The sequence below is a fragment of the Anolis sagrei genome, chromosome 5, assembly GCF_037176765.1.
Source record: "Anolis sagrei isolate rAnoSag1 chromosome 5, rAnoSag1.mat, whole genome shotgun sequence".
Lineage (NCBI taxonomy): Eukaryota > Metazoa > Chordata > Lepidosauria > Squamata > Dactyloidae > Anolis > Anolis sagrei.
The window spans coordinates 17,476,596-17,503,570 of NC_090025.1; the positions used below are offsets into that span (position 1 = coordinate 17,476,596).

General features: G+C 42.0%; 1 protein-coding gene across 3 annotated transcripts; it reads right to left on the reverse strand.

Moving 5' to 3' along the window:
- Positions 1-2,672: 2,672 nt before the first annotated feature.
- On the reverse strand, positions 2,673-25,041 carry LOC132777035 (placenta-specific gene 8 protein-like). 3 transcript variants are annotated; one of them, XM_060779306.2, is made up of 5 exons: positions 24,889-25,041; positions 15,530-15,643; positions 10,651-10,775; positions 7,306-7,414; positions 2,673-3,131 (listed from the first exon to the last, which is right to left on the reverse strand). In XM_060779306.2, exons 2-4 carry the CDS (start codon positions 15,633-15,635, stop codon positions 7,310-7,312), a joined length of 336 nt encoding a protein of 111 aa, XP_060635289.2. In that variant the 5' UTR covers positions 15,636-15,643; positions 24,889-25,041; the 3' UTR covers positions 2,673-3,131; positions 7,306-7,309. The 3 variants fall into 3 exon arrangements, with proteins under 3 accessions (XP_060635289.2, XP_060635288.2, XP_060635290.2); XM_060779305.2 differs by having other exon boundaries at positions 24,893-25,035; XM_060779307.2 differs by lacking the exon at positions 24,889-25,041 and adding an exon at positions 21,470-21,632.
- Between the last annotated feature and the right edge of the window lie 1,934 nt (positions 25,042-26,975).

The window sequence follows — 26,975 nt, forward strand, 5'->3', positions numbered from 1 at the left end:
AAATAGGGATTGTGATGGGTGGCATTTGTTATTGTGTGCGTTCAAGTGGCAGGCAGTAATTGCTGCTCAATAGTTATCCATAGGAAATTCCAAAGTAGTTTGCAGTATACACACAGAGAGAGACAAGGACTGCTGTGGTGCAATGGGTTAAACTGCTGAGCTGCTGAACTTGCTGACCAGAAGGTTGGTGGTTCGAATTGGGATGGGTCAGCTCCCAGCTTCTGCCAACCTAGCAGTTTGAAAACATGCAAATGTGAGATCAATAGGTACCACTTCTGCAGGAAGGTAAATGGCGCTCCTTGCAGTCATGCTGGCCACATGACCTAAGAGGTGTCTACAGACAACGCAAGCTCTTCGGCTTAAAAATGGAGAAGAGTACCACCCCACAGAGTCATTGATGAGCAGCACCCCTCAGAGCTGGAAGGGGAAGCCTTTACCTTGATCTGTGTTTTGTTGTTTCTAGGCTTTGAATGTTTGCCTTTGTGTTTGTGTATGCTGGAATCCACCCTGACTCCCCTCGGGGAGATAGGGCAGAATACAAATAAAGTATTATTAGGTCAGATCTGGTTAGTACTTGGATGGGAGACCACTAGCAAATACCATTCTCTTCTGACATTTTGCCCACATCTATAGCAGGCATATTCAGAGGTTGTGAGGTCTGTTGGAAACTAGGCAAATGGGTTTTATATATTTGTGGAATTTCCCGGGTGGGAGAAAGAACTCTTGTCTGTTTGAGGCAAGTGTGGATGATGCAATTGGCCATAGATGTGGGTGAAATGTCAGGAAAGAATGCTTCTGCAACTGGGCCATACAGCCCGGAAAACTCACAGCAAACCAGTGATTCCGGCCATGAAAGTCTTCGACAACACAGGAAGAGAATCAATTAATTTGAAATGTGGTGCTGGAGAAGAGTTCTGAAGATGCCATGGGTTGTCAAATAAATGGACAATTCATGACAGTTGTGTACTTTCATGTTGTTTCCAACTGATGCCTAGCCTAATTGAATCAATCAAGAAAGCTGTCGCTCTGAGTTTGTAAGACCTTAGCAGGGCATAAGAAGACTTGGAGATGACTAATTCACAGGGTTTATTAGGGCATGTAAGAAATCAGTTAGTGTTTGTGTGTTAATTGTAAAATGCAAGGCACAAAGCTGATTGGTTGAGCCACACTCAGGGAGCTAGCTGAGCCTGGGAATTTTAGCAACAGTTTCATATTTCCATCACCTTCTGGCAAACAAACTAGTCCAATGTGGGCTAGGCAAAACTACGGTGAGGTGGATCTGTAATTGGTTAAGTGGACGAATACAGAGGGTGCTCACCAATGCTTCCTCTTCATCTTGGAAAGAAGTGACGAGCGGAGTGACGCAGGGTTCCGTCCTGGGCCCGGTCCTGTTCAACATCGTTATTAATGACTTTAGATGAAGGGCTAGAAGGCATGATCATTAAGTTTGCAGACGACACCAAATTGGGAGGGATAGCCAATAGTCCAGAGGACAGGAGCAGGATTCAAAACGATCTTGACAGATTAGAGAGATGGGCCGAAACTAACAAAATGAAGTTCAACAGTGACAAATGCAAGATACTCCACTTTGGCAGAAAAAACAAAATGAAAAGATACAAAATGTGGGACGCCTGGCTCGAAAGCAGTACGTGTGAAAAAGATTTTGGAGTCCTCATGGACAACAAGGTAAACATGAGCCAACAATGTGATGTGGCAGCAAAAAAAGCCAATGGGATTTTGGCCTGCATCTATAGGAGCATAGTGTCTAGATCTAAGGAAGTCATGCTAACCCTCTATTCTGCTTTGGTTAGACCACACCTGGAATATTGTGTCCAATTCTGGGCACCACAATTCAAGAGAGATATTGACAAGCTGGAATGTGTCCAGAGGAGGGTGACTAAAATGATCAAGGGTCTGGAGAACAAGCCCTATGAGGAGCGGCTTAAGGAGCTGGGCATGTTTAGCCTGAAGAAGAGAAGGCTGAGAGGAGATATGATAGCCATGTATAAATATGTGAGAGGAAGCCACAGGGAGGAGGGAGCAAGCTTGTTTTCTGCTTCCTTGGAGACTAGGACGCGGAACAATGGCTTCAAACTACAAGAGAGGAGATTCCATCTGAACATGAGGAAGAACTTTCTGACTGTGAGAGCCGTTCAGCAGTGGAACTCTCTGCCCCGGAGTGTGGTGGAGGCTCCTTCTTTGGAAGCTTTTCAACAGAGGCTGGATGGCCATCTGTCAGGGGTGATTTGAATGCAATATTCCTGCTTCTTGGCAGGGGGTTGGACTGGATGGCCCATGAGGTCTCTTCCAACTCTTTGATTCTATGATTCTATATTCAGGCTTGAGCTATGGAGGTGCTTGCAGAGAGAAGGAAAGACAGTTGTTGCTTCATGAGCTGCTGGAAAGAGGTTCTCCACATGGACATCGAAAGACCATTGATCTCTCTCTAAAAGGACATTGTGTGAGTCAATGCAACTGATCTCATGATTGTAAATATGTTGTTCTGCTTTACGAAGAGTAAACTACTTGTTCTTTACTGATCATCGGTGTAGCATATTTTCTTTCTCTAGCAAGACAGTGTGTGGGCTGATAAAACGTGAATTGCATGTGACTTACCATGCGCCAACAGGGTTTCCATCAATAAGTCAATATTTTTTCAGATGTGAAATAGATTGGAATTAAAATGAGTATTTATTGTTCTTGGACACTTATTATTGGGTGCCTTGATTATGTGATAGTTACTATTAAATCTCACCCTGAAAGGTCCCATTGGAAGATCACTTGCATGAAACTACACAGACAAAACATTCCAAGAAATATAGCTTTTACTTTTAGGGTAGAATTAAATTGAAAACACATAACTTTTCTTCATTTTTCTACAAGTAGTAAACAAACTTATTCTTACTTTCATATTATTATTAAACACATGTTAACCAATTTACACGTTTTTTCATTTAAACAATATAAAAATATCTTGGTTCATTCAGATGAGGCCACAAATGTTGTTCCTTGCCTGGTTCTTTTTTGATATTGAACAAACTAACATGATGTCTCTCAGAAAATTCGTTACAGCAAATGATATCGAAGCAGAAGTAATAAGAGACTTTGGGATACTGTTTTCCTGGATAGCACTGGAAGGGAAGAGAAAACAAAATGTGAGAAAAAGCAAAACAAATGTCATTTCTTGCATTTTCCTGTACAGGTGTTTATGGTAATTTGTTTTGCTGTAGAAGGATGGTCAGACAGAAAAGTGTGATACAAATGTTAATATCTATATCTATATCTATACACACAACAACAACAACAACAACATGATATGAGGATTTAAAGATTGAACTGCAAAGATTCTGGCACAAGCCAGTAAAGGTGGTCCCAGTGGTGATCGGCACACTGGGTGCAGTGCCTAAAGACCTTGGCCTGCACTTAAACACAATTGGCGCTGACAAAATTACCATCTGCCAGCTGCAAAAGACCACCTTACTGGGATCTGTGCATATTATTCGCCAATACATCACACAATCCTAGACACACAACCCTAAAACCCTACACGGCACCGGCCCAGATTATCTGTTCGAACGTATCTCCTTCTACGTCCTGCCTAGGAATTTAAGATTTGCTGGAGGGGCCCTGCTCTCGGCCCCGCCCTTGTCACAGATGAGATTGGTGGAGACGAGGGACAGGGCCTTCTCGGTGGTGGCCCCCCACCTGTGGAATTCACTCCCCAGGGAAATTAGATCATCATCATCCCTCCTTTCTTTCAGAAGGAAATTAAAAACATGGATATGGGACCAGGCCTTTGGGTAATCTGGCAGACTGACAAGGACAATGAGGCCTAAAGCTTTGGAATCGGACTATGATAAGCGGAATGAATTTATTAATTCCGGACTTGGCGAAACGATGGCCACCAGGCTGGCTTTTTATTGTATTAATGTAATGTTTCAACTGTTTATAATTATTGCTACTATGTATTTTATTGTGTTGAATTGTAGGCATCAAACGCATGCCGGTTGGAAGCCACCCTGAGTCCCCCTTAGGGGGTTGAGAAGGGCGGGGTAGAAGTACCCGAAATAAATAAATAAATAAGTGTCCAACGTGTGATCCAATTCAACAGCCAGCAGAGTGATCTTGTTTGCTGTAGACTCATCTTGTTGTGTTTCTAATAACAACAACAACACATAATAAAAGTGAAAATATGTATGTGTGTATGTGGCTGGGCTGTCCACTTACACAGACAAGCTCCTGCCTCCACAAACAGATATAGCTCCCACAGCTCTGGAGACACCAATGGGCCTCCCTCCAATCACATTGCAGTTTATAATGAGTGCCACAAACATGTCCAAGAGCCCTGCCAATGTCCTCCACAAACACAATACTGCCCACCACCCAAGTGAAGGCTTTCATACAGGGTCAATTTCATCCTAGATCTTATGTGGTCCCTCCACCACAGACATCCCAGTGTTTCTTACTATCATTAATGTGGAATTTGCATGACCCCACCCACTGCCTCTCCCTTAATTCTTTCCTATTCGTTTCTATGGCACAGAGAGGAAATGATCAGCAACTGAACATATTAGAGAGTTTTGGGAGGAATTTACCTTGATCCATGAGTTTAGGTAGTGGGATTTATAGTTCAGCTCCAATCTAAGAGCATTCTGAACCCCACCAGTAATGAACCTGGAACTAATTTGGCACACAGGATCCACATAACCAACAAAAAACGCTGGAGGTCTTTGGAGGGATTTATAGGAGTTGTAATCCACCTACATCCAGAGCACACTATGAACTCAAACAATGATGGATCTGGACCAAACTTGGCATGCATGACTGATATGCCCGAATTTGAATACTGGTGGGTTTTGAGGGGAATTGTCTTGGGCATTTTAGAGTTGAAGGCACTGGGATTTATAGTTCACCTGCAATTATTGAGCACTCTGAACTCCACCAAAGATGGAATTGGACCAAACTTGGCACACAGAACCCCCATGACCAGCAAAAAAATATTGGAGGTCTTTGAGGAAAATTCACCTTGATTTGGGGGAGCTGTAGTTTACCTACATCCAGAGAGTACTGTGAACCCAAACACTGATGGATCTGGACCAAACTTGACACACATACCTGATATGCCAAAACGCGAAGGGTTTAGGAGGAACTGACCTTCCTTTCTGGAAATTGTAGTTCACGCACAACCAGAGAAACTGTGACCTCCACCAATGATGGACATGGACCAAACTTGGCACACAGAACCCTTATGACTAATTCAACCTACTGGAAGGGTTTGAGGGGACTGACTCACCATAATGGGAGTTGTAGTTTACCCTACAGCCAGAGAGCACACTTAACTCCACTGATGATGCATCTAGAGCAAACTTGCCCAGCATAACATACTTTTAAGTACTGATGGAGCCTTCTGGGGTGAACCTAGCATAATGCCAGTTGTAATTCACCCACAACCTTAGGCATTTTGTACAATTAAAAATTGACTTTTTTAAAACCCGGGTAACGCTGGGCACCCAAGCTAGAAATATAATAAACATGATTAATTAACAAATTTATATCTCACCCTCTATCATGAATATCATGAATTAAAGTAAGTTAAAAATTCAACAATATAAGAAATCATTTAAATAGTTGTTATGTATGCCTTAAAAGGAAGACTCCAGCAATACATAGAGCGAGAGCTGCCAGATGTTCAAGCTGGGTATAGAAAAGGCAGAGGAACGAGAGACCAGATTGCCAATATCTGCTGGATAATGGAGAAAGGCAGGGAGTTTCAGAAAAACATCTATTTCTGCTTCATTGACTACTCTAAAGCCTTTGACTGTGTGGATCATAATAAATTGTGGCAAGTTCTTGGTGGGATGGGCATACCAAGCCACCTTGTCTCTCTCCTGAGGAATCTGTACAAGACGGGTTCAAGATTGGGAAAGGAGTACAGCAAGGCTGCATACTCTCACCCAACCTTTTAAACTTGTATGCAGAACACATCATGCGATGTGCGGGGCTGGATGAATGCAAAGCTGGGGTGAAAATTGCTGGAAGAAACATTAACAACCTCAGATATGCAGATGACACCACTCTGATGGCCGAAAGCGAGGAGGAGCTGAGGAGCCTTCTAATCAAGGTGAAAGAAGAAAGCGCAAAAGCCGGGTTGCAGCTAAACATAAAAAAACCCCCAAGATTATGGCAACAAGAATGATTGACAACTGGGAAATAGAGGGAGAAAATGTGGAGGCCATGACAGACTTTGTATTTCTAGGTGCAAAGATTACTGCAGATGCAGACTGTGGCCAGGAAATCAGAAGACGCTTACTTCTTGGGAGGAGAGCAATGTCCAGTCTCGATAAAATAGTAAAGAGTAGAGACATCACAGTGGCAACAAAGATCCATTGCCTAGTCAAAGCCATGGTATTCTCTGTAGTAACCTACGGATGTGAGAGCTGGACCTTAGGGAAGGCTGAGCGAAGGAAGATTGATGCTTTTGAGCTGTGGTGTTGGAGGAAAGTTCTGAGAGTGCCTTGGACTGCGAGAAGATCCAACCAGTCCATCCTCCAGGAAATAAAGCCCGACTGCTCATTGGAGGGAAGGATACTAGAGACAAAGTTGAAGTACTTTGGCCACATCATGAGGAGACAGGAAAGCCTAGGAAGGCTCAGATAAGACAATGATGCTGGGGAAAGTGGAAGGCAAAAGGAAGAGGGGCCGACCAAGGGCAAGATGGATGGATGGCATCCTTGAAGTGACTGGACTGACCTTGAAGGAGCTGGGGGTGGTGACGGCCGACAGGGAGCTCTGGCGTGGGCTGGTCCATGAAGTCTTTGGAGCGATTTATAGGATACTCCACTTAGGCAGAAAAAATGAAATGCAAAGATACAGAATGGGGGACGATGCCTGGCACGACAACAAAGAGTCGGAGACAACTGAATGAATGAACAACAATGCCTTAAAAATACAGGATTTACAAAGACATACAATATGATCTCCATATCCACAGGGCTGATATATGTGCTTTCCTTCATCCTCATCAGAAAAAAAATATGTCACCCATAGGCATTTTCGAGATCTTCCTAGTCTATCTATGGTATCTATGGCATCTTTCTATGCTCTTTCATTTGAATACTTTCATCCAGGATCATATAGTCCCCTGGATTTGGAGTTCATGCCATAGAGACAATATGAGCATTGCATTGTAATTTTTCAGTACTTTCTCCAGTCATCTTCTTGAAGATTCAGATTTTTGTTGTAAGCTGCTTTCAGTCCCAAACATGAAAATGTAGAATATAATGAGAACAATAACAACCAACAAACCTTTCTAGAAAATCCCCATATCCCGTCTTTTGTTGATGTCTCTCTTCAGCTGGCAAAGCGAACAGTGCGGGCAACACCAGGTAACACAGAAGTCTCCCAAGAGAGATCCCTGTCGAACAAGAAAACAAATGTTGCAAATCTTTTAAAAAATGTCATGGAGAACAAAGGCAAACTGTTGAGAAGATAGATGCTAACTTGTATAATAACACTATGTAACAAAATTTGATTTTTTTTTCTGTTCCTGGTTTGAAAGATTAGAGAGATTGGCCAAAACAAACAAAACAAAGTTCATCAGGAACAAATGCAAGATACTCCACTTAGGCAGAAAAAACGAAATGCAAAGATACAGAATGGGGGACGATGCCTGGCACGACAACAGTATGTGTGAAAAAGACCTTGGAATCCTCTTGGACAACAAGATAAACATGAGCCAGCAATGGGATTTTGGCCTTGTTTGTCAAACTACAGGAAAGGTGTTTCCACCTGAATATTAGGAAGAACTTCCTAACTGTGTGAGTTGTTCAGCCATGGAACTCTCTGCCCCAGAGTGTGGTAGAGGCTCCTTCCTTGGAGGCTTGTAAACAGAGGTTGGATGGCCATCTGTCGGGGGTCTTTGAATGCGATTTTCCCGCTTCTTGGCAGGGGGTTGGACTGGATGGCCCATGAGGTCTCTTCCATCTCTATGATTCTAGGAAAGTGTTATTTCCTGTTTAATTGTGTGGTACTTATTTTGAAAGTTGTTAATACTCCAGAAACTTATTTTTTTGTGGCTGCCACAAACTAGGTTGAATTGGTTGAGACTCTAGGAGATATTCATTGAAAGACTAGCAAAATGTGCTGCAGGATGTTTTGCAAAGGTTTTATAAACTTTCCCCATGTTTGTATGATAAAACCAATTAGGAAACTCCATTTATAATCCAGGAACATAGTGTAATTTGTTTGAAAGGACTAGAGCTTGGAAACTTTTGCTTTTTTATTTTTACAAAATCGAATTACAGCTTCTAGAATTCCCCAGTTGACTCAAGGAAATGGGCCAATTTAGCTGAATTACAACACAACCTTGTGCCATTGAATGGGGAAATGGCACAAGGATCTGTTGCAAAACAGTTATCTTCCTTTTGAAGGTCTTGGACTACAATCTTTTTCATTTCTAATCAAGTTCTGAATGTTGGGAGTTGGAGGCCAAAACAGCTAAAGGATACCTAATCAGGGATGGCTATATAACCCTTTTGTTTGGGTTAGCATTAACTTTATAAATCAAACCTTTTCTTTAAAAACTATGAGGTTTATTAGTTTGGGATGTATCTTCCAGTCATTTCCAATTTATGATGTCCAGAAGGTGAAGCTGTCATAGTTTTTTGGGAGGCCAGATTTGTTCAATGGGGATTGTCTCCCTCTGAGGCTGAGAGGATATGACTTGCCCAAGTGGGCTTCCCTAACCAAGTTAGGATATTAACCCTAATTCCCTGGCCCAACATTCAAATAACTACACTATATAACTAGTGGAAATGCTTAATCCGCTGGAGTTCAGGACATGTAATATTTAGTGTGTAGCAACCATTTTCTAAGCCTCTGTTTGCATATTGCTTTTTTTTTTTTTTAAACCAGGGACCACTTTCTAATATTAGTACCAAAAGGGTTACATATCAGGTTTTGGTCAACTTAAGATTCGGTTTGGTTATTTGGGGTGCTGATCCAGAAAATTGCATTGGATAGACCACATCAGCTCTAGTTTCTGGTACAGAATACATGCCATCTAGTAGACACCATCTGCTCGACCATAGAAAGCCATATTTAATAATCTAGAGCTGATGTAGTAGTAATAGTAATCTTTTGTGGGTAGTCAGCCCCTCTCTTCCCGGTATCCCCGTTGCCTCAGCACTATAAGAGGCTTTTGCGAGACCATTAGCTCTTGTTGCCGCCTGGTTTTGTGGCAACGATGTAGAAATAGTGAGGTTGCGGACCATATTTTCGTTCTTGCGGACCACTGGTGGTCCACAGACCACAGGTTGGGGACCACTGCTTCAACTTATTTTACTATTAGATACATATTGGATTGTACTGTTTCCTCTATTCAGTCATACACAATTCCAGAAATGTGGCCAGGATACAGGAACAAGTAAATAACCCTCCAATATAGATTTGGGGGTAAGTGTGTCAAATAATTGCCACAAAGAAATAAGGTTTGATTCAATATTGTTCTTATGGTCTAGATTCTGCACCAAGGAAAACTGAATTTTGCGACCTATAGAAATTATGACAATTAGGACCTTTTGCAGAATTTATTTTATCTCATTGACTGGGAAAGCCACGGAGATCATTGTGCAGAACAATTCAAGACCAGTTCACGTTGGTCTAATTCATTGGTTCTCAACCCGGGGTCCCCAGATGTTTTTGGCCTACAACTCCCAGAAATCCCAACCAGTTTACCAGATTTCTGGGAGTTGAAGGCCAAAAACATCTGGGGACCCACAGGTTGAGAACCACTAGTCTAATTGGTTCTTGATGGCGCATTTCCTTTATGAGAACATGATGCTTACTCTATTGGGCTTTTTCTAATACAGTATGACCTGCAGCTTCACTTACTAACATCAAAAATAAACAATAAATAAATAAATAAAGTGGGTTGTGTGAGTTTTCCAGGCTATATGGCCATGTTCCAGAAGCATTCTCTCCTGGTGTTTCACCCACATCTATGTCAGGCATCCTCAGAGATTGAGGGATCTGTTGGAAACTAGGCAAGTAAAATTTATATATCTGTGGAATGTCCAGGGTGGGAGAAAGAACTCTTGTCTGCTTGAGGCAAGTGGGGATGTTGCAATTGGCCACCTTGATTAGCATTGAATGACCTTGCAGCTTCAAAGCTTGGCTGTTTCCTGCCTGGGGAAATCCTTTGTTGGGAGGTGTTAGCTAGCCCTGACTGTTCCCTCTATATATATTTATAGAACCCCCAGTGCAATTCTATGTTATGTTTCTACAAGAAGTTGACCATAGATCATGTTGGAGGTCCTAGAAATGCTATAAAGGTGTTCTCTCTAGACTTTTTAAGGTCTTGCAACCTGAGCCTATGGCATACTTCCACCAGAAATTGTTCGTTTAAGTAGGTTTCACTGTTATCCATGGTTTTGTTTTTCCATGGTAAGTCCAGGAATGTATCCCCCGAGGATATATAGTTGAACTGTGTTGTGTATCACATAGATTTGCAGACAGTTTCCGTACCGACTTGCAATCTTAATAGAAGAGGAACCATTTCAGTTCCATGAGTTCTATGACAGGTGAGCATATGAAGTACTACTTTTGTGCATGTACTAAATTGACAACAGAAAAAGTAAAAGGTTTACTTACGGGGATCCCGTATTTTGTCCGGTAGACAGACCTCATGGCCATGGTTATACCACACAGGCAACATTCATCCATATCTGAAGCAACTTGGCAACCCAAGCATAACGGGAAAAATGTTCCGCAGAGGCCTAGAGAGAAAGGAGAGCATGAAAAGTCTCTGGAGGATATCACTAAGGAGAGCCTAGAACTAATATAACAAGTAGGAACGTAATATTTTAAAAAATTGCAATCTAGTCAAGGATTTTGTTCCCAGATAGCTATGAGAAGCTCATAAGCAGGAGATGTTTATCATAGCATCCTCCTGCTTGCATTTCCCGAAGGCATTATACTCTCTGAAGCTGGAAGCAATGGTAGCTGGTGACTTTCATGTTAGTAGGGGTGTAAATCTATCTCAGGTGTGATTGCAGACTATATAATCCCTATTTTAATATCAGCTCTTTGCAGGAGAGGGGAATATAGTCACCATAGCTCAAGGCTTGGCCCCTTCTCTTCAGTCCTGAAGGTGAGGAAGAGAAATCCTCTCAAGTGAGGGCACTGCTTTGCAAAATGTGTTCTTACATGTTTTCCTCATTTATAAGACTTGGCATCTGTTGTCTTTAAATTTTAGTTGCATGCTCTGTGCAGCCTTTGTGGATGCTTAATGTATCACACTTATGCCACCATCAGTGTCTTGTTCTCCTAGCACCATCTTTGGAATATCAACAGAGCACATATCTGTACCTTCTAAGTGTCCTAATTTGCCAGAGACAATCCTGATTAATCCTCCAACGCTTCATTTTTTAAAACTGATTTTAAGATGTCCCAGTTTATCTCTCTATCTCCCATTTTATCCCTTTGATCTCATCTTTCATACATCAGTACATGTGAAAAATATCTTGAGTCCTCCTGGGGAACAAGGTAAACATGAGTCAACAATGCCATGCAGCGGCAAAGAAAAAAGCCAATGGGATTTTGGCCTGCATAAATAGGAGTATGGTGTCTAGATCCAGGGAAGTCATGCTATCGCCCTATTCCGCCTTGGTCAGACCACACCTGGAATACTGTGTCCAATTCTGAGCATTGCAATTGAAAGATGTTGACAAGCTGGAATATGTCCAGAAGAGGGCGACTACAATGATCAAGGTTCTGGAGAACAAGCCCTATGAGGAGTGGCTTAAAGAGCTGAGCATGTTTCACCTGCAGAAGAGAAGGCTGAGAGAAGACATGAGGGCCATGTATAAAGCCTCCTTCTTTGGAGGCTTTTAAGCAGAGGCTGGATGGCCATCTGTCAGAGGTGCTTTGAATGCAATTGTCATGCTTCTTGGCAGGGGGTTGGACTGGATGGCCCACGAGGTCTCTTCCAACTCAAGGATTCTATTAATTGCTGAAAACTCAGAAGTGCAAATGTTGCACCCCATTCACTTTCATAACCATATCTGAACTCAGCTTCAAGTGATGAAGTAAGCCTGACCCCCCTATATTCATTCAATTACTACTAAAGAGATGTGATGATCCCATTCTGTTTCTTTCGATGCTGCACTCCAAGTATCTTAAGCTATATGAAGTGAGGGATCAGCAGTCTTTTCCCCAAATATGTCTGGGACCATATCTGTGACCAGTCTGAAAATTGGACAGGGCCCTTGTACCTTTAATGGTTGTATAGAAGAGGGAATGTCAACAAGTGTTGCTCTGTTACTTTGTTTTATGCCCTCTTTTATACCAACCACTACTCTAATTACAGGCAACCACATTTGCAAGTTTAATTTTGCAGTTTTGTGTATGCACTGATTTGATCAGTATGCTTTCTCTATTTATTTATTTATATATATATTTATTTACAGTATTTATATTCTGTCCTTCTCACACCGAAGGAGACTCAGAGCAGATCACAGAGCACATATACGGCAAACATTCAATGCTGTTATACACCAACAAGAAAGACAACTGTACATAGATAAAGATATACAGGCTTTTCCATTTTCGGCGTCTTGGAGGCTGTGCTTGGTTCTGGCCACAGGGGGGTGCTGTCACTCCATCCTCTCTGCTAAAGAGCTTTGTTCATAACTCCCTCGAATCGCTGGCATTTTTCTGGCATTTCCTTATGGGTGCCTGAATACCTTCCTGCTTTAAAGTGGTATCTATCTACTCACATTTTTCAAACTGCTAGGTAAACAGAAGCTGACCCGGACTTCGAACTGCCAACCTTTCGATTAGCAAAAATTGCTGCAGCTGGTGGCTAACCTGCTGTACTAAAGCCCGACCCTGCTGTGCTAAAAGTCTCTAGATCCTCTAGCGTAACTCTGTGGTCTGCTTTGGCTGAAAGATGACCAATCATACAAGTGAGAATACTTCCCTAGGCATTTCGTATGTTCTCCAGCGTGACTCTGTGGTCAACATCTAGTGAAAACTGGTCACAGAGTCTTGCTGCAGGGCCTACACATTTCTAGAGAGGCTTTCACTTAGGTAAAATGAATATCAGGGTTGTTTATTTTTGGTTTTCCCAGTTTCATGGGACCATTCACCCCTAACTCCAGCAAATGTGGATGGCAATCTATAGTGTCCCTTGAACTTGGTATCCATCTCAGTGCCATTGGCTTTCCTTGGCAAGTTTCTTGGAAATAACCAAGTAATAATATCCAATGGGAACAAGTTTAGTATCAGGCTCAGTAATTTGCAGACCTACACATCAGATACCCTGAGACACATTGTTCTACACAACTTTAAAGGAACAGGAGTCCTTTCCAGTTTTCACTTTGGGAACCCTATTTGTGACCATTGGGTTACAATTGTATATTTTGTTATTGGGAAGTCGCTAGTAATTTATTGGCTCCAGAACAAGCATCAATCTAAGGACAATCATTTTGAGGAGCCCTGATCTAGCCAAAAGGTTCACCCTCTACTTCTGATATTCCATTTATTTATTTATTTATTTATTTACTACGCTTCTATACGGTTCTGGCCCAGCCTACCTATCCAAACGCATCCCTTCCTACGAACCCTCCAGGAAGTTAAGATCATCTGAGAAGGCCCTGCTCTCGATCCCGTCTGCTTCGCAAGCACGCTTGGCAGGGACGAGAGACAGGGCCTTCTCTGTGGTGGCCCCTCGGCTGTGGAACTCCCTGCCTAGGGATATTAGATCAGCCCCCTCCCTCCTGACCTTTCGTAAGAGAGTGAAAACATGGAGCAGGCATTCGGAACCCCGGAATAGTCAAGCTTGAGATGGAGAATGACCCAGGAATGGCCAAGACGACGAAATGGATGAGGATTGGAATGAGAGGATATAGCTCTTTTTAAATTGTTATTGCAATGTCTTTTTGTCTAAATGCACTTAATTGTTTTTGCTTTTGTATTGTATTGATGGCATCAAATTGTGCCGATATGTAGACCGCCCTGAGTCGCCTGCGGGTTGATATGGGCGGGATATAAATAATGTAAATAAATAAATAAATAAATAAATATACTGCCATTCTCAGCCCGAGGGCAACTCATGGCGGTTTACAAAACAGCACAATTCGATGCCCACAACAGTACAAAAATAATTTAAACATTAAAAACATTTAACACAGGTAAAAATTCATTACAATTAACATCAGTAACACAATAAAAACCATAAGTCCTCCGCATTTCATTCTCAGTCATTATCCAGTCATGTTGTCCAACCGTTCCGAGATCAGAGTTTAATAGCTACACAACGTTTGGGAAGGCCTGCTCATATAGCCAGGTTTTAACTTTTTTGCGAAACGTTAAGAGGGTAGGGGCTGATCTAATGTCCCTGGGGAGGGCATTCCACAACCGAGGGGCCACTGCTGAGAAGGCCTATCCCTCGTCCCTGCCAATCGAGTCTGTGAAGATGGCATCTTAAATTCCTAGAGGGTTTGTAAGGAGAGAAACGTTCGGACAGGTAAGCAGGGCCAGAACTGTTTAGGGCTTTATAGGCTAAAGCCAGCACTTTGAATTGTGCTCGGTAGCAAATTGGTAGCCAGTGGAGCTGGCGCAATAGAGTTGTATGCTCCCTGGGCGCCACTCCTGTTAGCAACCTGGCTGCCGCCCGTTGGACCATTTGGAGTTTCCATGACATGGCTTACTACGTTTGTGTCCATACACAGAAGTAATCAAAGCAGGGTGGATTTCCCTTCATTCTCCCCAAAACCATTAGAATGAAAATAGGGGTTGAGACATTGCCATTTGGCTGACATAGAAGAAAGGTTCATTGTATGACATGATAACAGTATTTGGTTGGACCTTAAGTTCACACACATCTAAGCATAATGCAAATAAATTAAATATGGATCAGACTTAATCTGACATCTTCTGGATGTATTGAACTACAACTCTCAGAATCCTTCAACAACCAATGCACTTTGTCGGTTATTGAAAGCTGTAGTCCAGCACATCTAAAAGATCCAGGCTGGAAAAAGTTGGTATAGACAGCAGTGATCATAAATTAATCCAGATATTGGAAATATTTGGGGATTTTTTTGGACCGGCAGTCCCAGGATTCCTTGTAACTTGGCTATGCTGTCTGGGGAATCCTGGAGCTGTAGTCTTAAATAGTGGTTTATTCTGCGTGCTCAGATGTTGCCCTTCCCTCATTGTGTACGTAGTAGGAGCAAACATGCTGTAGTTGAACGAGAACTGGTGATTTATAGGGTCAATTTAGGACTGATCTTAGTTCATAAAACATGTTTAAAATAACACCCAGTTGCCAAGAGTACATATTGATTCTAGCACTCCTAACCCAAAACGTCCTACCCTTAGTCAACATCCATCTATGCATTTACAAACAGGAATTACTTCCTTCATAAAATGTTTCTGGGTAGAAGAAGGGTATTTGAGGCAACAAGTCTCAACAAGGCCATAGTGGGCAGCTCTGCAGATTAGTATTTACACCGCAAATACTCACATACACCACAGTCGCTAAAGCAGTCAAGTAGGTCGGTCTGCCATTGGGGGCTTTGTTGTTGGACAACCACAACCTGAGGTTGACTCATGATCACTGGATTGCTCATTCTGCAGGCTGTAGTTTCAGAAGGAGAGAAATATGTGAGTGTTAAAGGCCTGTTGTACAAACCAAGAGGAAGTAGCAACTGAAAATTATGACAATAATAATATGTTATGTATACTATGACCCACGTATCTGTGAACTCAATTTCCACAGTTTCATCATGTCTGTATTGTAGGCTTCCAACACAAGTACAGCCAAAATATTGGGTTCACTCTTATCTATGGTTTTGAAGATCCATGGAGGAGTCTTCAAACATATCATAAGTGGATACAAGATCATACTGTACTACAGGTCCATTTAGAGAAGGAATGTGAAGCACCAGATATTTGCAGAATCAAATTTTAGAAGTATTTCCTCATAATGTTTCTAATCAATGGCTTCCTTTAGACTGGGGTAGACAAAGTGTAGCCAATGGACCCCACATGAAGCCCCCAGGAGCTTTGGGTATGGGGCCTCTCCACTTCAACTTTTTGTTTGTTTGTTGCTTCCAGACGCTTCATAGAGTTGTGGTTTTTCTGTAATCCCAGTCTTCACAGCTTGAACCCAGAAGCACTGGTTGATCATTTCCTGTCTGGACTTTTTGGTGAATGGGAGAAGACGGTTTGTGGCCTACAACACATTCACTATTGCTAGATTGATGTTGTGTGCCTTCAAGCCGTTTCCAATGAATGGTGGCCTAAGCCAAACCTATCCCAGGGTTTTCTTGCCAATATTTGTTCATCTCAAGATGAGAAGATTGTGACTTGACCAAGGTCACCCTATGACCATGGCTGAGCAGGAATTCAGACTCTGGTTTCTAGAATCATAGTTCAACCCTCAAACCACAACACTACACTGCTCTCCTGCTACATATTAATAGCAAACTTGGAGTGTCAGGAGGTAGGCACGTCAAGCCAACCCCGACTGGGACCACCTTCCACCTGGAAACCAATGCCTTCACTGTGGGAGAAGATGCAGGTCAAGAATAGGGCTCCACAGCTACCTACAAACCCACAAAAATAGTAATCAAGGAAGACCATCTTACTCGTCCAGCGAGGAATCGCCTAAGTAAAAGTAAGTAAGTAAAGGAGTATCATAGCATTATGTTGCTGTAACTCACGGTTACTCCAGCAGTTGTATTTTTAACATCTTCGGTTAACGACATAAACAGTGTCTTCCAACACAAGCAATTCATTATTCAATGTAATGCAATAAGCTATCTTAAAAGTCAATCCATTAGGTTGTCCCATCTCTATCTCCCTGTGATCTGGGATAGTTATCTGAACAACTAGTGGAATGGGTCCCCAAAATGTGACTTAGAGCATCAATGATGTATCAGTCAGCAGTTAATTCAGTGGCCTGCTGCTTTAAAAAATTTCAAAACCTTTACTCTCATGATGTGGAGCTTTTGGGGAAAAAATGGCACCAACTGCAAACAAGACAAAGGTAGTTGTTTGGATAGGGAAATATACAGTTCTCAGAAGAACCATCACCAGCATCATGGTTGGCTGGAGATGAATGAACCTATAAAAAGCAGTCCAGTGTGGCCTGGCTGTGGTCAGCAGTTATACAGTGACAGTTGCCAGATCTCAAGGTCTTGCCCAGAATCCTCAGTTATGGTGGTTCCATTTTTCATTGATCACTTATACCCGAGTTCAAATTGTCTCCAACATATATGCATGCCCCCCAGCATCACTATCTCCCGGAGGTTAACCATAGAATCACACTGCAAGATCTATATATACTTAATGACAGGCATGTAGCCCGGGGGGGGGGGGGGCTTGAAGGGCTTCAGGTCCCCCCCCCCCCGAAATTCTCATGGTGGTTCACGAAAAGGCCTTACTGGTGCATTATTTAAACTGTTATGTTTATTCATATCATGATCTGATCACCATACTCAATATATCCCATATGCATGGGGGTATTAGGGTAATGATACAAAAGGTTTGCTAGGGTAGACCCTCTTTCACTCAGACTCAGCCCCCCCCGAAACTCAGCCCCCCCCAAAACCCCCCCTGAAAAAAAATCAGCCCCCCCCCCCAATGAAATCCTGGCTACGGGCCTGCTTAATGAGAAAAATTTGTAGGACCTCCAGCAAAAACTTCTGGTGGACATTGATCACAGAGTTGCACTGGATGACCTAGAGATTTCAAGGAAGGTGTTTATCTGGTTAACAAAACACTCCTAACAACCATAAAGACAAGAGCCTACTGTACAATGCAGTCAATGCTCCATGACCTTACCTATCCATAACTCAAGTTGCAGAAACACAATTAAACCCTACAAATTCAATGACTAAGGCTCCATCTGCACTGCTATACAGTGCATTATAATAATTATAATAATAATGAATAATAAACTTTATTTGTACCCCACCACCACCTCCCCAAAGGGGACTCAGGACAGCTAACATGAGGCCAAGCCCAAAATTACAGTACAGCAAAATAAAATACAAAGAAGTAAAAAATATCAAAATAAAATACATGAAATAACAAAACAAAATAAACATTTACTAAATAACATGATAGAGAAATAGGACACAATGGGAAGGTGAAATGCACAGGATAAAACTGATAAAACCCTGGAAGAGATAAGTAGCGGGAGAATGTGTTTCTGAGGGAGGAGCTCAAAAGGGGTGAACAGTGGGGTTAGACCTTCATTGAGGACGGGGGGAAAGTGCATCATGAGGATGGAACTGTAGTTGGAACAGACAAAATATGGAATATATCAGTTGAAACATTCACACCTAGCTTCAGCAGACAAGAGTCCGTTGTCTCGCCCTGGTCATTCCACAGATATATAAACCCTTTTTCCTAGTTCCAACAGACCTCACTACCTCTGAGGATGCTTGCCATAGATGCAGGCGAAACGTCAGGATAGAATGCCTCTAGAACCTGGCCATGTAGCCCGAAAAAAACCTACAGCAACCCTATGGAATATATGTTCACTCACCAAGGCACATAGAAAGAGCCAAGTTTTTAGGTCTTTCTTAAAAGCTGGCAGGGTAGGGGCTTGCCTAATCCCACTAGGTAGCAATGTGGCAGTGTAGATAGAGCCAAAGTAACTAACTGTATAAGGCTACTTATGAAGATGGAAGTCCCTAGTAGAATGCCAGATGATGATAATAATAATAATAATTCTTATAATAATGATTGTGTGCAATGATTGTGTGGTCCCTGAACCCATATCCTCCAAGTATCCCAATTTGGCAGGAACAGTCCCAAGCAATCCTGTTTCCCACTTTTTAGCTGCTTTCAAAATGTCTGAGTCCTTCCTCCTTTTCCCGTTCACCTTCAATTTACTTCAATTGCTACAAACCGAGTTCAAAGTGCAAAAGTATATTGCAGCTATTAATTCCACTGAGAACAGAAGAGGAAGAACGTTGTCCTTCCTGATGGACTCACGTTAAAGAAACTGTTGAGGCTTTCTCTAGATCAGTGGTCACCAACCTGTGGCCTGTGGACCACCAGTGGTCCGGGAATAACTAAAATATGGCCTCACCTTTTCGACACCGTTGCAACAAGAGCAACTGGTCTCAAAAAATCCTCTTTTAGTGCCGAGACTTATTAAATATGGTTTTTTCGGTGAGCAGATGGCAACTACTGAATAGCATATGTTCTGTGTCAGAAACTAGAGCTAATGTGATCTATCCAATGCAATTTTCTGAACTGGCACCCCAAATGACCAAACCGAATCTAAAGTTGACCAAAAACTGATTCATAGCCCTTTTGGTACAAAAGTTAGAGAGTGGTCCCTAGTAAAAAAAAAAGTTTGGAAACTACTGTTCTAGATTAATGACTATGCCATCTTGACCACAGTCTGATGTTGCTTGGTCACATGTTTCCTGGTTTTCATTTGTGAAATGTTGGAGAGTATGTGAACCATAAACATCAGTGTGGTCTGTGGGAATGATAACATTAGAAAACTTTGTGTTGAAAAACTGGGAACTAGAAATCTGCTGTGATCTATGTTATCACTAGTAGATCCTGTGCTATCCTCTGTCCAAGTATGGAGCCACTCTTGCACGCAAAACCACTTCCCTCTTTCTCCATTTGACCACCTAAAAAGGGCAGGACCAAAGGGACAAAGCTAGAAAACACAGGCCCTTCCTGTAGCTAACAATTTGGTAAGATAGGAAAGAAAAGGAAATCATAAAAAGCTATTGCAAATAGCAAAATTACAAGGAAGTGATTCAAATAGTCTCTCCAGTATGACTTCCCGTAAAGCAGGTGAAGAACTATCTGAATTAATTTCTAAAACAGTGCAGAGCGGTTAGCAGATCAGGTTAATATTTCTCCAAATGGTGGAGGTAATTTTAAGGCTAGGAGGGTTTGTTTTTTTTTTTTTTGCATTTTTTCTTTTGACCACATAGGAGTTCAGAGGGATCCAAACATGGTGTAAATGCCCTCCATAATTCCTGGAAATTGTTCACACTACACTTTATAGAGATATTATCCCACTGGAATGCAAGTCTTGCTAAACAAGCTGATGTCCCCTTTTTATGAATTACACATGAAGCATTTTCTGAAGCATCCACTGCAAACACTGCATATGGCTGCTAACAATTTTGTGTAAATGTCTTAAATACTCGCAAGGTGACATTCAGAAAACTTTTTCTGTTGCCAAACTCCGACATTTAACTAAAGGAACCACATTTAGGGTCAGGACGCACAGTTTACGAAGCAGAGCTCTAGCGTTGTGGAGCAATAGCTATAAGACTATCTCTGCAATAAATAGATAACATAGCATAAGACGAAGGATGATGAAAGCCGCAATTTAACTATGCCTGAAGGGCTGCACTTTTTCCACTTCTTATCTTCCTGTTTGCCTATCCATTCAGCTGACAATCTATAGGTTCTATCATGTTGAATGAAATACAGCATTGGGCACATTATGAGTGTATCTACACTATGGAATTAATGCAGTTTGACACTCCTTGAATTTTTTTTGTCATGTCAGGAGTGACTTGAGAAACTGCAAGTCACTTCTGGTGGGAGAGAATTGGCTGTCTGCAAGGACATTGCCCAGGGGACACCCGGATGTTTTGATGTGTTACCATCCTTGTGGGAGGCTTCTCTCATGTCCCTGCATGAGGAGCTAGAGATGATAGAGGGAGCTCATCTGTGCTCTTGCTGGATTCGAATCTGCGACCTGTTGGTTTTCAGTCCTGCCGTCACAGGGGTTTAACCCAGTGTGCCACCGGGGGCTCCTTAAATGGTCATCCCTCAATTCTATGGAATTGTGATTTGGGAAGACACCATCCATTTTTGGCAGACAAGACCAAAGACCATGTAAAATTACACCTCCCATGATTCAATAGCACTGAGCCATGGCAGTTAAAGTGGTGTCAAGCTGCATTCATTCTACGGTGTAGATGCACCCATAGTTTGTCAAAACTATGTGAAAACTGGCTCTTTGCTTCAAACTAAAATAGCACAAGTCAAAAACTTGACTATACAACAGTTAGTGCAAGTAATATTTGTATCAATGCCAAACGACGGCTGTGCTGTCACGCACTGGTCCTATGAAAGAGTCTGTAGACAGGACGTGTTTTCTGTATGCCCAACGGGATGCCGGGGGTGCCTCGGATTAGAGACCTTTTGGATTTCCCTAAACAAAGTCTTTAGAAACTTGGAAAGTTTCACAGAGTTCCTTATTATTGCTTAGGTCTTCAATAAGTCAAACAAATACTTCAAGGCTTTGAATCAACCGGTGGCTTTCTTAATCTTGTCCATGAACTGTTTCTTCACTATCAGGGAAATCCTTGACCTCTACCTGGGCAATCTGTCTTAGGCTCTGCTGGCATGGGCCCCTACACCCGGTCCAAACTGCGTTATGGCTGCCACGAGTGGTCCTTACCAAACAGAGTCCTTTTGTAGATTTCAAAGAGGAAAGAAGGTCTTCAATTCCCAGTGAAGGCTGGCTGTAAAGCTGTGGGACTGGATTCCCCCAGCAAAAGCTGTAAAAGACGAAGCTTTCTACAGCTGGAACTGATTCACGTCCTGTACGAAAGGCTTCTCTGTGTGAACTGAACTAGAGGTACCCCTTTCCCCTCCTAAACCCAGAAAAAGAGGCGGAACTAAAGAACCTAATGATGATTGATGGGTCATTGGCCCTATACTTGCAAACCAAGGGAAACCACCTTATTGCAAAATGCATGGAACCTTGGAATACATGCAAACACTCAAAGAAGTTGGAGCTCCTGGTACAGCCGTACCAGAACAACGGCCAAAGATATTAATAATAATCATAACAACAACAATTTTATTTCTTACCCACCTCTCCTTGTGACGCAAGGCAGATAACAACATAGTTGTACTTAACTGTTCAGGGCAGATTATATGGAAGAAGGCGATCCTGTAGGTAACCTGGACCCAAACCATGTAGGATTTTAAAGGTCAAAACCAACACCTTGTACTTTGCCCGGAAACTAACTGGCAGCCAATGGAGTGATGTTAGGATAGGTGAAATATGCTCACTCCTAGGTTCTCCCATAACCAATCTGGCTGCTGTATTTTAAACCAGCTGGAGGTTCTGAACTTGGTACAAAGGTAGCCCAACGTAAGCTACATTGCAGAAGTCCAACCTTGAGTTTACAAGTGCATGCTCTACTATCTTTAGGTCCTCCAAATCTAGGAAGGGTTGCAGCTGGCATATCAGCCGACCGTTGCATTTACCTGGGCTGAAATTTGGAGGAATAGATCCAGAAGTCCTTGTTCTGAGCTGCAAACACAGTCTTTCAGGAGGAGTGTAGCCCCATTCAGGACTGGCTGAAACATCTCCACCCCCAAGTTAGGACTCTTAATGGCAAGCACCTGTGTTTTGTCTGGATTCAGTTTCATATTGGTGTGGCTCAGTTATAAGACTATGTAACATGATTTTTGTTCCTGGATTATAAATGTCATTTCCTAATTGGTTCTATCATAAAAACATGGGGAAAAGGGTTTATTAAAGTGCAAAAACTTTGTTTTTGTGGGACATCCTGCAGCACATTTTGCTATAGCGTTTTAATGACCATCTCACAGAGTCTCAACCAATTTAACCTAGTTTGTGGCAGCCACAAAAATGAAGTTTCTGGAGTATAACAACTACTTTCAAAGTAAGTATCACACAATTAAACAGAAAATGACACTTTGAAACTAGGAACAGATTTTTTTTCAAATTTTGTTATCTAGTGTAATATGAGATAACCTCTTTATCTGTACTCATTCTATTGATTTCTCTGTGCTACTTCAATTTCCCATATCATTGGTGCCATATAAACGTGAATTGAGGAGTGCATCCCCGCCCCGGGTGGCACAGTAGGTTAAACCCTTGTGCCAGCAGGACTGAAGACCAACAGGTCAGAGGTTCAAATTGGGGAGAGTGCGGATGAGCTCCCTCTGTCAGCTCCAGCTCCCCATGCGGGGGCATGAGAGAAGCCTCCCACAAGGATGGGAAAACATCAAAATATCTGGGTGTCCCCTGGGCAACGTCCTTGCAGAGGGCCAATTCTCTCACACCAGAAGTGACTTGCAGTTTCTCAAGTCACTCCTGACAAACACACAAAATAACAACATGAATTTCTTCTAAAACATCCTACTCTTTTGGTGGAAAATAATGCCTATAGTATACTTTATTATCCTAGTGTCTCCTCCCACTGCCTTGGAAATTTAGCAAATATTGAATTTATTCTGCTAGAATGCAAAAGAAACACCACACAATTGATATTTTGTGAAATATATTTGGGCAGCCAATTTGAAATACCAATATGTCAATTTTTACCCAGTCCAACAGCCTAAGCTCTAAAGTTGCTAAAGTACGTAGAATTAAAATCATAACATAACATTGAAAATTCTGTTAATTAGTTCCACTTAGGCTGGACATACACTGCCATACAATGCAGTTTGAAACTACATTATATGGTTAATGAAGACCAGTGGTTCTCAGCCTTTCTAACGCCATGAACCCTTAATAAATTTCCTCATGTTGTGGTGACCCCCAACCATAAAATTATTTTTCTTGCTACTTCATATCTTTAATTTTGATACTGTTATGAATCTTAATGTAAATATCTGATATGCAGGATGTACTTTCATTCACTGGACCAAATTTGGCACAAATACCCGACACGCCCAAATTTGAATACGGGTGGAGGGGGGGGGTGGGGTTGTTGATTTTGTCATTTGGGAGTTGTAGTTGCTGGAATTTATAGTTCATCTACAATCAAAGAGGATTCTGAACTCCGCAAATGATGGAATTGAACCAATCTTGGCACACAGAACTCCCATGACCAAGAGAAAATACTGGAAGGGTTTGGTGACCTTGAGTTTTGGAGTTGTAGTTCGCCTACATTCAGACAGCACTGTGGACTCCAACAATGATGGATCTGAACCAAATTTGGAACAGATATTCAATATACCCAAATGTGAACCCTACTGGAGTTTGGAGAAAATAGACCTTGACATTTGGGAGTTGTAGTTGCTGGGATTTATAGTTCATTTACAATCAAAGAGCATTCTGAATCCCACCAATGATAGAACTGGGCCAAACTTCACACACAGAACCCCCATGACCAACAGAAAATACTGTGTTTTCTGATGGTCTTTGGTGACACCTCTGACTCCCCCTTGTGACCCCCCCCCCCCAGGGTCCCAACTCCCAGATTGAGAAATGCTCGTGTAGACTGAACTGCATTTTATGAGTCTATGCCAGGCGTGGGCAAACTTCAGTCCTCCAGGTGTTTTGGGCTTCAATTCTCACAATTCCTAGCAGCTGGAGTTGGAGTTGAATCCAAAACACCTGAAGGGCTGAAGATTGCCCTTGCCTGGTCTATGCAGTTTCAAACTGCATTACATTGCAGTGCAAATCCAGCATTTAGAACTTATTGTCGAATGATAAATCAACATGGAGGCAAATCTAGCGGAATCAATAACTGCATTCTCCTTGAGGACCACAAAAATATAAAACACAACGTTACACCTTTTTAGAAAAAAAAAGTAAAATACGTAATAAATTCCAAAGTAAACAAAGCTAATGGCTGCTCTCTAAGATTTAAAAATCAGGGCAAAATGATGAAAATCTGCAGTCTTCTGCCTATGAAATGATTACAGTTCCGTTGCATGTAAACATGTACTTGCTTTCAGTGAAAATCTGCAAAAGTTAGGTCCTGCTTCTGAAATGAGTGTTTATTATTATTATAGTGTCCCTTCCTCAGAGATCTTTCTTAACTATTTTTCAGTAGACATGGTTACAAAATTAAACTGGAAATATCAGTTGTATACATAGCTGTTACTTACTTACCAAGGGCTTGGAAGGAGGCAAAGAAACTTCTGTGTTGGGAGTCAAGAGGAACTATAGAGATGTCTTCTTACAGGAGCAGCTCAATCTTTTCTAGCTTTCCATGTTTGGTGATTGGCTGCTGATGAATAAGGAAGAAGATATAGAGGTCAAAGTCATTCAACCTGATAACTAACTGTTTAAAAAGGGCTTTTGTACATCTCGTTATTGTGCAATTAAAAGAGTCAACTGTTATTCATGTCTCTAATTTCCTTTGAATTAATGACTTTTGTAGGAACCAAGAACAGGGAGTCCTGTCTCAGGCAATCCTTCCCGGGGAAGTTTCATTGGAAACTAGAGTCACTCCAAGGAGAGAATAATGCAATTTTCCTGAAAGTAAACCCAACGGCTCTTGGAAGGATTTACATCTGAGTCAACAAAGGGCTTCGAATTGCTCTGGCTAATGTTTACCATCTAAGTGCAATATTATGAGAAGGACTGCAATCTTACCAGGGAGAATGTGTCACAGTTTTTTCCTTCCTCAAGAAAAAGAAATTACTTTCAAAAGGGATCACAGTTACATAGGAGAATATTCCTGTATTACAAAAGCAGGAAAAATAAAACAAAGGGAAGGGAAATAACCATGTTAGTCGTACGTTTCTATACATGCTGACCAAATGTAAGTCCTGGGTTGTTGTAGGTTTTTCGAGCTATATGGCCATGTTCTAGAACAGCATTTCTCTATTTGGGGGTCGGGACCCCAGGGGGGGTCACGAGGGGGTGTTAAAGGGGTTGCCAAAGACCATTAGACAAACACAGTATTTTCTGTTGGTTATGGGGGTTCTGTGTGGGAAGGTTGGCCTAATTCTGTCTTTGATGTGGTTCAGAATGTTCTTTGATTGTAGGTGAACTATCAATCCCGACAACTACAACCCCCAAATGTCAAGGGCTATTTTCCCCAAACTCCACCAGTGTCCACATTTGGGCATATTGAGTATCCATGCCAAGTTTGGTCCTGATCCATCCTAGCTTGACACTCTGGATGTAGGTGAACTACAACTCCCAAAATCAAGGTCAATGCCCACCAAACTCTTCCAGTATTTTCTGTTGGTCATGGGAGTTCTGAGTGCCAAGTTTGGTTCAATTCCATCACTGGTGGAGTTCAGAATGCTCTTTGATTGTAGGTGAACTATCAATCCCAACAACTACAACCCCCAAATGTCAAGGTCTATTTTCCCCAAACTCCACCAGTGTCCACATTTGGGTATATTGAGTATCCATGCCAAGTTTGGTCCAGATCCATCCTAGCTTGACACTCTGGATGTAGGTGAACTACAACTCCCAAAATCAAGGTCAATGCCCACCAAACTCTTCCAGTATTTTCTGTTGGTCATGGGAGTTCTGTGTGCCAAGTTTGGTTCAATTCCATCACTGGTGGAGTTCAGAATGCTCTTTGATTGTAGGTAAACTATAAATCCAAGCAGTTACATCTCCCAAATGACACAATCAACCCCCCAGCTCAAAAAAAAAAAACAAACCCCAAAACCTCACCAGTAGTCAAATGTGGGTATATTGGGTATTTGTGCCAAATTTGGTCCAGTAAATTAAAATACATCCTGCATATCAGATATTTAGATTACGATTTATAACAGTAGCAAATTTACAGTTATGAAAGTAGTAATCAAAATAATGTTATGGTTGGGGATCACCACAACATGAGGAACTGTATTAAGGGGTCACAGCATTAGGAAGGTTGAGAAACACTGTTCTAGAAGCACTCTCTCCTGGCGTTTCGCCTGCATCTGTGGCAAGCATCCTCAGAGGTTGTGAGGTCTGTTGGGAACTAGGCAAGTGGGGTATATAAAGAACAACACTCAAAAACAGGGGAATTCCAGACAAGAATCAATCAGGGCCAGGCAGTAAGAAGCCAGACTTTGAAAGTGCTAGGCTATTAAATGCTAATCAAGGTGGCCAACTGAAACATACACACTTGCCTCAAACAGACAAGAGTTCTTTCTCCCACCCTGGACATTCCACAGATATACAAACCCCATTTTCCTAGTTTCCAACAGACCTCACAACCTCTGAGGATGCTTGCCATAGGTGC

Coding starts and splice junctions, on each gene's coding strand:
- LOC132777035 (XM_060779306.2), bottom strand. CDS start 15,635: ATGAGCAATCCAGTGATCATGAGTCAACCTCAGGTTGTGGTTGTCCAA. Junction 10,776..15,529: donor CTTTAGCGACTGTGGTGTAT/GTGAGTATTTGC, acceptor CTTTCTCTCTAG/GCCTCTGCGGAACATTTTTC. Junction 7,415..10,650: donor GGACAAAATACGGGATCCCC/GTAAGTAAACCT, acceptor CTTGTTCGACAG/GGATCTCTCTTGGGAGACTT.